We start from the raw sequence: 11,420 nt of genomic DNA, 5'->3' as shown, positions 1-11,420 counted from the left end.
AGAAGCAAAATGTCTTCAAGGGGAAAAAAAAAGAAAGTCCAGTTGCCTTTAGAGAAAGTACCTTTGACACATTTCAACTAACACATATTTCTTCTAAATGAAAATGCAATACATTATGAGTACGTGAAGACACCTTCTCAATTGATGGGAGCTAAAATTGGCACTTTGTCTACCGCCCCGTTTTGTTCGCCTAGAACCCCATCAATTTTAATTGTCCTAAGTGAAGAATAGTTAGAGAACAAGTGAGGAACTTAAGGATTGGGCTGTTCCAAATCCTGTTTTCTACGACACTTAGAAGAATTCTCAGATACAGATAATTTTAATTAACAGCTTGTCCATTAATAGAAACCACAAAGTTGAGATTGTTCAGGGTATATGGGGGGTGGGGTTTGAAGGGGAGTGAGAATTAGTCCACGGATAATAACAAAGTTGATGCCTCAAAATACCCAGAGGCAATGCAATTTCATTGTTATACAGAAGAAAAGAGTCAAATATGTATTTTCCAAATGTTCTCTTCGTAGTCCCAATGGAGTGAAAATAGGGCGTGGGTGGGGGAGGAGAGAGAAAGGAGGAAACCATTCATTCATTCATAACAAAACCTAGAGATCCACTAATGAGGAATTGTCTGAGCAGATGCCAGCAAGCCTGAAGCACCAAGTAGAGGATAGTGATCTCATGGAGGCGTGCTCTTGAAACTGGAAGGCATCTCCCATTCCTTGGCTGCCGTCAGCACCCGGCTGAACGTTTGGCATTACAGTTGTGGATGGATGCTTCCCACCTGTCCAGTTCGCTGGATCCTCATCACTTACGCAGGCCTAGGAAGAAGGGTGGACACAAAGAGTTTAGAGAAGATGGAGGGGACCCCAGAGTGGCTCGCTTTGCCACTGTTCAAGAAATGTTAAGGCAACATCATAATCTCCTGGAAGTACTTAACATGTGCCAATGATGTGTAAAGATATGGGAAGGTGGTTTTGGGAGGCAGGAGGAAGAGCTGCAGAGATGGTATTCAGCAGGTTCTGAGCAGTTCTGGAGAACCGGTAGCGGAAATTTTGAATAGTTTGGAGAACCGGCAAATACCACCCCTGACTGTCCCTGCCAACCCCATCTCTTCTCTGCCTCCCGAGTCCCAGCTGATCAGCTGGCTCTTCTTTGGTTGCCCTGCACAGGAGAACGGAGCTGGAAAGCAGGTTATTGGGGTGGGGAAGATATGGGATTTGGCAATAACCTTCCCCCAGGGGTGGGGAGGGAATGGAGATTTTACAGTATCCTTCCTCTGCCATGCCCACCAAGCCACACCCACAGAACCGGTAGGAAAAAAAAAATTGGATCCCACTACTGCAAGGCACATATCAAACAAGCGGCAGCTAAACCCGCCGAAGGAAGGAGACCATGGCGAATGTCTCAGAAGGGACCCTCCCTAATGTCTTGGACTGTAAAGATGAGAAAGGGGAGGGGGAGAAACACACTTTCAGACTTGCAAGGCTCCCGCCGGTCTTGTGAGGCAGTCCAGATAAAAAGCATTTGAAATCCAGAAGTACTAAGTCTAAATTTATTGTAACGTCACCTTAACAGAATCTTGCAGATTCTAAATATATACCGTATTTGCCGGCGTATAAGACGACTTTTTTGCCCTGAAAAACATGCCTCCAAGTGGGGGGGTCGTCTTATACGCCGGGAGGACTCCGACTCCCACTTCGAGCTTGAGTTGCAGCCGGGAGGGAGGCTGGGGGGGAGCGGTGTGTGTGTGTGTGTGTGTGTGTGTGGCGGGTGTCACTCGCCACGCGCTGCGCAACCTTTCCCCCTCTTCCTTCCTTAGCGGTGTGGGGAGGAGAGGATTCGAAGATCCTCACGTGCAGCGTACTTTTCTTTTTCTTTTTTTCTTTTTGCACGCAGGTTTTGCATGCGGGCGGCTGTAGGTTAAGGATGGGGGAGCCCCGGGTGGGTTATCAGGTTTTACGGTGCTTCCAACATGTGCGAACGGTGGGAGAGCGGGGAAGAGAGCGAGCGAGCGCCCGCTGTGTGAAATCCTGCCGTCAAAGCAACACTGGGGAGGCAGGGTATAAATTTACCAGGTTAATGTAGCAATGGTGATTAATGCCCAGAACATTGTTTGCGGGTATTGGGGTGTGTGTGTGTGTGTGTGTGTGGTGGTGGTGAGGAGAGGTTGTCCTTTGAATGCGGAAAAGTAGGTGTGACCTTGTGTAGGAAAATAAAGAGATCCTTTTTAGCGTGTTTGGCTTCTTTGCCTCCCCTCGTTCGTTTTGACGTGGAGATAATGGCCTTCGGGCGGGAGGGGAAGAAAACGGTAGCTGGATCATTTCAAATTTCACTTACTCTCCTGCCTCACTTCAATATGTCTGAGCGACTCCAGATACTGGAAGACTTTTTGAATGAAAGTGTTACCTCCATTTTTTTTTTTAAAGAGGGCCACTTGGGGAAAAAGAAAGATTCTAAGGAATTCCTTGTTTCTTGATTAAAGAGAAGGCATTGAATATACTGTTCCTTGGCAGCCTTTTCAGTGTCCGGGTTTTTGGTGTGTGTGTGTGTGTGAGAGAGAGAGAGAGAGAGAGAGAGAGAGAGATCAGCTGTATTGAGAAGAGAACGTTTCCTGTGTTCTCATTTTATTTACAACATATTTTACGCTTAATGGTAAGCAATGAAAAATATTTTTAAAACTCATTTCTAAACTCCATAGCTATTTGCATATTCTTGGTTCAAAATTGGATTAGCTCATTTCAAAATTGTCCAAAGCAGAAAAGTGCGTCAAAAAAAAAAAAAGTGCAAAAGTGGAAGGTGTGTGGAAGAGGGGGTAGTCTTATACGGCGAGTATATAACAAACTCTATATTTTGAGTGGAAATGTTGGGGGTCGTCTTATACGCCCAGTCGTCTTATACGCCGGCAAATACGGTATATATATATCTCTAACAGAATAACAGACTTGGGAGGGATTTTCGAGGTCTTCTGGTCCAACCCCCTGCTCAAATGGGGGAACCCCATATCGTCCCAAACAAATGGCTGTCCAGTCTCTTCTTGAAAACCTCCAGTGAAGGAGCACCCACAACTTCTGGAGACAAGCCATTCCACTGGTTAATTGTTCTCATTTTGGGGAAATTTCTGCTTAGTTCCAGGCTGGTCCTCTCCTTGATTGGTTTTCATCCATGGCTTCTTTTCCTTCCTTCTGGTGCTTTGGAGAATAGGTTGACCCCCCCACCCCCCAATCTTCTTTGTGGCAGCCCCTGAGATATTGGAATGCCAGCAAGCCTGAAACACCAAGTAGAGGATAGTGATTCCATGGAGGCATGCTCTTTAAAGTGGAAGTAGAACAATCAGTGGAACAACTTTCCTCCAGAATTTGTGAATACTCCAACACTGGAAGCTTCAAAGAAGAGATTGGACAACCATTTGTCTAAAATGATATAAGGTTTCCTGCCTAAACAGGGAGTTGGACTAGAAGACCTCCAAGGTCCCTTCCAACTCTGTAATTCTGTTCTGTTCTGTTCCTATTCCTATTATTCCTATTATTTCTTATTCTATTCTACTCTGTTCTGTTCTGTTCTATTTTCTACTCTGCAATTTGTCAGTTCAAATCTCACCAGGCTCAAGGTTGACTCAGCCTTCCATCCTTCCGAGGTGGGTAAAATGAGGACCCAGATTATTGTGGGCAATATGCTGACTCTGTAAAATGCTTAGAGAGGGCTTGTAAAGCACCGTAAAGCGGTATATAAGCAGTGCTACTGCTATTAGTATTCGATTCTATTTGATTCTATTCTAATTTCTGCTGAGTTTTGCAACCATGAAGTCACTTCTTTGTGAAAATCCAAAGATCCATCCAGGATTAGTGATTCTCTCTCTCTCTCTCTCTCTCTCTCTCTCTCTCTCTCTCTCTCTCTCTCCTCTTCCACTTCTTCATTTTGCAGCACCCCCTAAGAGACCGTCAGACATGCTAGAAAGAATTGTGCTATACTAAAGTAATCATAATAATACGTGCAAGGGAATTATTCACCGGAAACCTGCAAGCATTAGAGGAGAGAAAATACGCTCACAATGGCTGCCGGTCAGTTTGCTGAGTGAAGAATCCCTGCGGTTTTCCAGGGCAGGTTTTGCGATCGGCAGCCCATCTGCTATATGCTGCACTCTGTGTTCCCCACAGAAGGAAATCACTCAATGTCAAACCCACCGCTCCTTATAATGCTCGACTCTCTTGGTTGCGTCAGTGAGCGATGCCTACATGCCAGCCACCGTGCCTTGAGAAGGCATTTTTATAGAGTTCTTTTTACCACCTTGCTTGGGGCTTATATGTTTCTAGGATGTAAGCATTACTCTGGGTGGCAGGGATTATTAATCACCAATATTTGTATGCTATCTTGCTTACAAAATGATTGGCCATCTTCCTTTCCCCTCTCCCCCCGGATCCTTAAGCCCATCTTTTCTTTCTGCTTTGGCCTTGAGCTTCTTTCCTCTGGATTAGTAAATCAAGCAGCTTTGCCATGGCTCCCACAGAGGCAGTCATGTATCCCCACTTTGCAAAAACCCACCGCATTAAAAAGAAAATCAATATTTAATCTCTGGCTGCATCCATCCAAATGAGGAGCAATTTGGAAGGTATTCAATCCTGAAATTCAAAGAGTATTTATCTCCTTTTCCCCTTCTCTAGGGAAGAGATGTCAAACTCAAGGCCTGCGAGCCGAATCCGGCCCATGTAGTGCTTAGATTTGGTCCATGGGGCCACCCTGGAAACAGCAAAGGACCGGCCCGAGGTGCCTCTGCCAGTGAAAATGGAGCTCGGGACTCCAGCCTGTTCCCCAGCCTGAGATACCTCATGTGCATTTAAAGACCTGCGCATTCAATTAACAAATGCATTGGGGAAAGCAGGGAGTGATCACGTTCATTTAACATGATTCAATCAAATGAATCATCAGATTACAAATGTAATTGGCAGGCTCTATTACATTTATAAATGGAGGATTACCTGTATAATGAGAGTGAATGAGTGTCTCAGGGAAGTCCTGCCTTAGCACCACACAAGTCCCATGTCACGCCCACCCTGCCCACGCCCTCCCAGTCACATGACCACCAGCCATGCCTACTCAGCTGGTCATTAGAGCAGAGAACCAGTTGTTACATTATTTGAATCCCACCACTGCTTGGGAAGGCTGTGCGTGGCCTACCTGAGCTCCGTTTCCAGCTGCCACAACCTCCTGCAACCCTCGAACAGTGAAAACGTGCACGGCCCTCCCAAGCTCTGTTTCCGCTAGCAGGGCGCTCGGGCTGCCACAGGTGCCCTGACACAAATGATGTTGAGCTGGCCATGCCCCCCTGGCCACACCTCCCCCCAAGATCAAACACAATCCTGATGTGGCCTTCAATGAAATTGTTTGACACCCCTACTCTAGGGTAAACCAATGTTTGAGCAAGCAAAGGCCTCTGAATGGGTCCTATGACTTCACCAGATATGACCCAGCTTAAAATTTGGGGTCTATAGGTAAATTACTTCTATTCCCATTCCCTAAAGGAAGGAATTTAATGTTTAGTTTGAATTTAATATATTTATGTTTGAATGTACCATATAAATACACTTTTAGGACTGCGAGCCGCCCAACATTACCTTGATTTCTTTGCCTACCTGATTTCCAGCTCCCTTTCTCCATCGCATTTCTCACCGTCGTGTGCAGGGAAACAAGTTTGTGGGACTAAAGAAAAAAGTTCAGTCGATCAATTCCAACTTCGCGTTATCTTTTTTTTTTTTTTTCCGGGAGAAGTTGGATTTGATTGATGGAACTTTTTTTTAGTCCCACAAACTTTTATTTCCCTGCACGCAATGGCGAGAAATGTGACAGAGAAATGCAACAGAGCTGGAAATCGGGCAGGCAAAGAAATGCTTGGGGGAAGTGACGACATCTGGGCACCAGGTTCTGAAATCAGCCCATCTTTCTCTAACAGCTGCCCAGGCCCATCAGAGGGAAGGCCGGCATCTACCGGAACTTAAACACAGCAGCATTCAAGCTCAATCTGGGAAGGGTCAGATGGCATGGGCACTGCAGGCAGGATATGCCCGCTCACTTCAGCACTCTTCCTGACCCTCTGACGCTCCACTGGGGCTTTGGCCAGGGTTGCTGCCTGAGACAGTTTTCTCCTGAGTGACGAGATCAAAGGTTTCCGTCACTCCTCTCTTGGACTTTTGGGGAGGGCTGTTCCCCCTCTGCCTGGAAGGAAATTTAATGAAAACCAAACGTGTTCCGGAAAACACAACTTTTCCGCAACGCGCCTAACCGATTTGCAGAACTCGACAAAAAATTAGGTACTGGTTCTGCTGAACCGATGTGAACCAGCTGAATCCCACCAATGCTTAGGTCTCCCCAACCGATGGCCAACTGCAGAGACTTTGAGGAAACCTGCAGGCATGACCCACTGCTTCCCTCCTGCCAATAGGAGGAGGCGAGGGGTACGAAGGGACCCCAAAACTTCACAAAGCAATGTGGGGGAAGTCTCCTTTTGCAGCATGAATGTGTTTCCAGGCTGGACAAATGTGATGAGACAGCCCGAAATGTGCTGCTGTGTTTCCAGCCCATGCACTGAAGATCTTCCCTCTGATGGCTTTGACCAAAGCCATAGCGAATCCTGCAGCCAGCAAACCTGGAAGCCACTTCTGGCCAGAGGAAAATGTCTTCTGCCCTTCTTCAGAGCTATCAGTGGCCACCTGAAGGGCAGCACTGAGGTGAACATTGGGGGAAGCCAATTAGACTCCCTCCCACGCTGTGCATCTCGCCATGGAAGCAGACTCTGTCTTCCTACCCAAGTTTCTTATGAAACAGGGAGCTTCAGATCCATACAGCATCGGGATGTTTTTCCCAAGGGTTACTATTGGTTTCTGTTTTAAAAAATGATCTTCTCAGATCCAGCACTTAGGAAGGAGTGCTGTTTTTGTAACCAGAGTCCACAACTACTATCCAAGAACCTTTCTAGTACCTGCTTTCCTTTCTCCCTCCCCCCTTCCTTCCCTGTCTTCCCTTCCTTTTTTCCTCTTCCCTTCCTTTTTCCCCTTTCAATTTCAATTCAATGTGTGGAGTGTGAGGGGTGTGTGTTTGTGTTTATTTTCATAGTCAAAAATTGTACATTGAAGATAGTATTTAATGTCATTGTATGGTTGTACGATGTGCGATGACAATAAAGTAAAGTAAACCAAACTAAACCTTCCTTCCTTCCTTCCTGCCTCCCCTCCCTCCTCCCCTCTCCCTCCCTTCTCCTTTCCTTTCCTTTTCTCCCTTTCCCCTTCTTTTCCTTTCCATTCTTTTTTCTTTCTTTCTCCAAATCCTACATCGCTTGAGCTCTGTCAAATTAGCTCAGCCTGTTCCTCCTTTCTCGCATTAAGCGCAGTGCCTAGAGAATGCAACAGGAATGCAGTTCAAGTGCCAAACGGCTGGCAGGCTGGCTTTGCATTCCACCCAGCTAATTCAAAAGGGCGCAGCTGGGTTACAGCAATATCCCACATTTCCCCTCGTTTATTTGTTAATCAAATTGGTTTGCCACCCACCCACCTTGCCACAAGGCATCTCTTCCTGACATGCTATATTCTAAATTTTGCCCAAGTGCATTTGCAGAAGCAGAAGTTACCCCAGCAGCATCAATAGGGTCCCTGGAAATTTGGATGATGATTCCTCTCTTCTTATATACTGTTTTGCAAAGTGAGCAAACAACGTGATGAATTGTACTTTTGCCTACTTTTTTTTCTTTGTTTCAGTATTCTAGACATATTTTTTATTTATTAGATTTTTATCCTGCCTTTATTACTTTATAAGTAATACTCTTCCTTCTCCTGTTTTCCCCACAACAACCCTGTGAGGTAGGTTGAGCTGGGAATGAATGACTGTCCCAAAAATCACCCAGTTAACTTTCATAGCTAAGGTGGGAACTAGAACTGCCTTTCTCCTGGTGATTGGTGCAAAGTCACCCGGCCAGCTCTCATATCTAAGGCAGCACTAGTACTCACCGTCTCCTGGTTTTTAGACCAGCACATTCAGTGCTACACTGCTCTTTATCTTCTATACATTATGCATCTCAGTAACCACATTCTTGCCCTGCATCCCAAGCTATAACCATAATTTACTGTTTTTGTAAAATTTCTTTATTAACCATCATTTCAGCCGTTTATAAGTGAGAGAATCTATGGAGCCTGCTAAATGTTTCCTTTAACCAGTTTTATGTTGGTAAGGCAAAATAAAAATGAATCTTGCAAGCTTTTTCTCAAGTGCAACACCGAATGAATGGTTAGAATCATAGACTGGGAAGAATCGAATCCAATCCCTTGGTCTGTGCAGGATTTTCATAGTCAGAAAAAATGGCAAATCCGATGAAATTAGTTGGGGAATCTTTGTGAGCCTAAGATTCAGAGGTGGCCTCAGGTGGAAGACAAGATGGCGGCTACAAGGGTCAGTCCAAGCTCTTCTTATTTAAAAATGTGTGTGTGTGTGTGTGTGAGAGAGAGAGAGAGAGAGAGGGAGGGAGGGAGGGAGGGAGAGGGAGAGAGAGGGGGAGGGAGAGAGATAGGTGATAGATAGGCAGGTAGGCAGGTAGGCAGGTAGATACATGATAGATAGATAGATAGATAGATAGATAGATAGATAGATAGATAGATGATAGATAGATAGATAGGAGATAGATAGGCAGGTAGGTAGTTAGGTAGATGGGTAGATAGATACATGATAGCTAGATAGGAGATAGATAGATAGATAGATAGATAGATAGATAGATAGATAGATAGATAGATAGATAGATAAATAGATAGATAGAGATAGGCAGGCAGGTAGGCAGATAGGTGATAGATTGATATGGATAAGTAGACAGACAGACAGACAAACAGACACAGATACATAGACAGGCATATATAGACAGACAGACAGATTTAGAAACACAGACATCTAGACAGATCCAAGTTCTACCCATTTTCTGTGGGCAGTGTATCTTTGTGGAACTTGGATGGTGTACCCTTGTGGAAGCCATTTTGACTTTAAAAAAAAAAATCACATCCTGCAGTTACCCCTAATAAAATTCTTTGATTATTTCAAGAATCACCAAGGAAAGAGCCTTGGAGCCTCGCTACAGCATACTTACAGGTACGTCTGCTTGAACAAAAGATTGGAAGGCTTTTCATTAACATGGTAGAGAGGGAATGGGTCAAATCCACCAATGAAATCAACTGAAAGAAAAAAGAATCCACAACACAAGCAATAACAATGGCACAATTGAAACACAATGAAAGGAAGGGGGGGGGAGAGCACGTAAGAGGATGCAAAGAGGCAGGCGTAAAACACAAAAGAAAAGGCAAACAAAGGTGCAAAATAAAAGGGCATGAACTCATCCAAGCAGGCAACAGCCCCGTTGATTTCTACAGGAGAATTAAACACAGGCTTAATTGTTCCATGTTTTTTATCATTTTGGACATGATAGCGCTAGGAAATTCCCCAAATTGTATGCAAACAAGCAATGCCCGATTCTATAAAATGAAACCCTGCAGATATAGACTTTAGCCATAGGATGCTACCCAAGCTGTTTAATTAATAGAATAACAGATAATAATTAACAGAGTTGGAGGATTAGGGACCATGGGACCTTGGAGGCTTTCTAGTCCAACCCCCTTCTCAAGCAGGAAAAGCTATACTATTTCAGACAAACGGTTATTCTGCAACCATCATAAATATGATCCAGTCGCTGAGTGTCCAAATTTTGATCATGTGATCCTGGCAATGTTGCAATGGTTGTAAGTGTAAAAAACGTTCATAAATCACTTTTTTTCAGAATAACAGAGTTGGATTACAGATTAACAGAGTTGAAAGGGACCTTGTAGATCATCTAGTCCAACCTCCTACCCAAGCAGGAGACCCTACATTGTTTCTGACAGATGGCAGTCCAGTCTCTTCTTGAAAGCTTCTAGTGATGAAGCTCCCACAACTTCCAAAGGCAACTTCTGTTCCATGGGTTGATTGTTCTCACTGTCAGAAAGTTTCTCCTTATTTCTAGGTTGAATCTCTCCTTGATCCGTTTCCATCCATTATTCCTTGTCTGGCCTTCCGGGTGCTTTGGAAAATAGCTTGACCCCTTCCTCTCTGTGGCAGCCCCTCAAATATTGGAAGACTGCTATCCTGTCTCCCCCATGGTCCTTCTCTTCACTAGACTAGCCATGCCCAGTTCCTGTAACCGTTCTTCATATGTTTTAGTCTCCAGTCCCCTAATCATCCTGGTTGTTCTTCTCTGCACTTTTTCTAGAGTCTTAACATCTTTTTTTATAGTGTGGTGACCAAAACTGGATGCAGTGCTCTAGATGTGGTCTTACTAAGGCTTTATAGAGTGATATTGATACCTCACTTGATCTTGATTGTATCCCTCTCTTAATGCAATTTGGGATTGCATTGGCCATCACCCACTGTTGGCTCATATTTAATTGGTTGTCCATTAAGACACCGAGATCCCTCTTACAGTTACTGCTGTTAAGCCTGGTTTCACCCAGTTCTATGTGTGTACTTTTGGTTTTTCTTGCCTAAGTGTAAGACTTTACTTTCCTCTATGTTGAATTTCATTTTGTTAAATAGGGCCCAGTGTTCAAGTCTGACAAGATCCATCTAGATCTTGAGCTTATCTTCCCTTTGCTCAGGCATTTCAGGCAAAAGTTTATCCAATCTTTTCTTAAACCCTTCCAGTGATTGTGCATTCACAACCTCTGGAGGCAAGCACTGGTTAATTGTTCCCTGTCATGTCCCTGTCAGAGTCTGAATCTGAGGAGGAAGATGAACAGCTGACAGGGAGTGGGAGTGTGGCTCTGTTGGCTGTGGAGGAGGCTGGGGAAGGCAAAGTCCAGCTGGGCAGAGCAGGGAGAGGTAGAACAAGGGGGAGGGAGTTCAGAGGAAGACCCAGGCCCACCCTCTCTTCATCCTAGGGCATGCAGGGAGGAATGGAGATGAGAGCAATGTGGGTTGCATGGCTTATGGGGGAGGAGAGGGCCCTGATCCCCTTCATTAGCTGCAGCTGGGAACACAAGTGTATAAAAAAGGAGAGCAAATGTGAATTTATCTTGTATCGTTGTGGCTTATCTGTGTTCCTGGTGTCTTCCCAACTGTGTGAGTTTTGCCGGGCTTTCAAGTTTGAAATTCCTGCTAGAAATTACTTCAGTTTACTTCAGTTTGGTTTGTTTGGATTTTAAGTTACAGTTTGTGTGCCCCTTGTTTTGGACTGAATTTTCTACAGTCAAAGACTGCTCCTGGGAGAGTTTTTCTCCAGCCAGAAGGCAACCTGGATATTGGGAGCAAAGTTGGAGCTAATAAAGGGACTCTTATTGCTTATCTGACTGTATTGCCTTTGTGCCATGCCCCGGGTCATCACACACTGTTGTTAAGTGAATCATTCCAGTTAAGTTAGGAACACAGTTGTT

At 44.7% G+C, this 11,420-nt stretch overlaps 1 protein-coding gene across 2 annotated transcripts in view; it reads right to left on the bottom strand.

Annotated features, from left to right (window-relative positions):
- Window positions 1-306: 306 nt before the first annotated feature.
- The window catches only part of NKAIN4 (sodium/potassium transporting ATPase interacting 4), a 149,657-nt gene continuing 138,543 nt past the window's right edge, over window positions 307-11,420 (bottom strand). The window contains exons 6-7 of one of the 2 annotated variants that reach the window (XM_026683409.2): window positions 9,110-9,194; window positions 307-815 (exon numbers count right to left, since the gene is read on the bottom strand). In XM_026683409.2, the coding sequence (XP_026539194.2) occupies window positions 806-815; window positions 9,110-9,194 (95 nt within the window). In that variant the 3' untranslated portion in view covers window positions 307-805. The remainder of the gene's footprint in view (window positions 816-9,109; window positions 9,195-11,420) is intronic. The other variant, XM_026683413.2, reaches the window with a different exon arrangement.

The sequence above is a fragment of the Notechis scutatus genome, chromosome 3 (assembly GCF_049901735.1).
Source record: "Notechis scutatus isolate UNSWTSFEM ecotype Mainland chromosome 3, rNotScu1.2, whole genome shotgun sequence".
NCBI lineage: Eukaryota > Metazoa > Chordata > Lepidosauria > Squamata > Elapidae > Notechis > Notechis scutatus.
The sequence above is the reverse complement of the archived record's forward strand: the minus strand, read 5'-3'. Positions and strand labels throughout refer to the sequence as shown.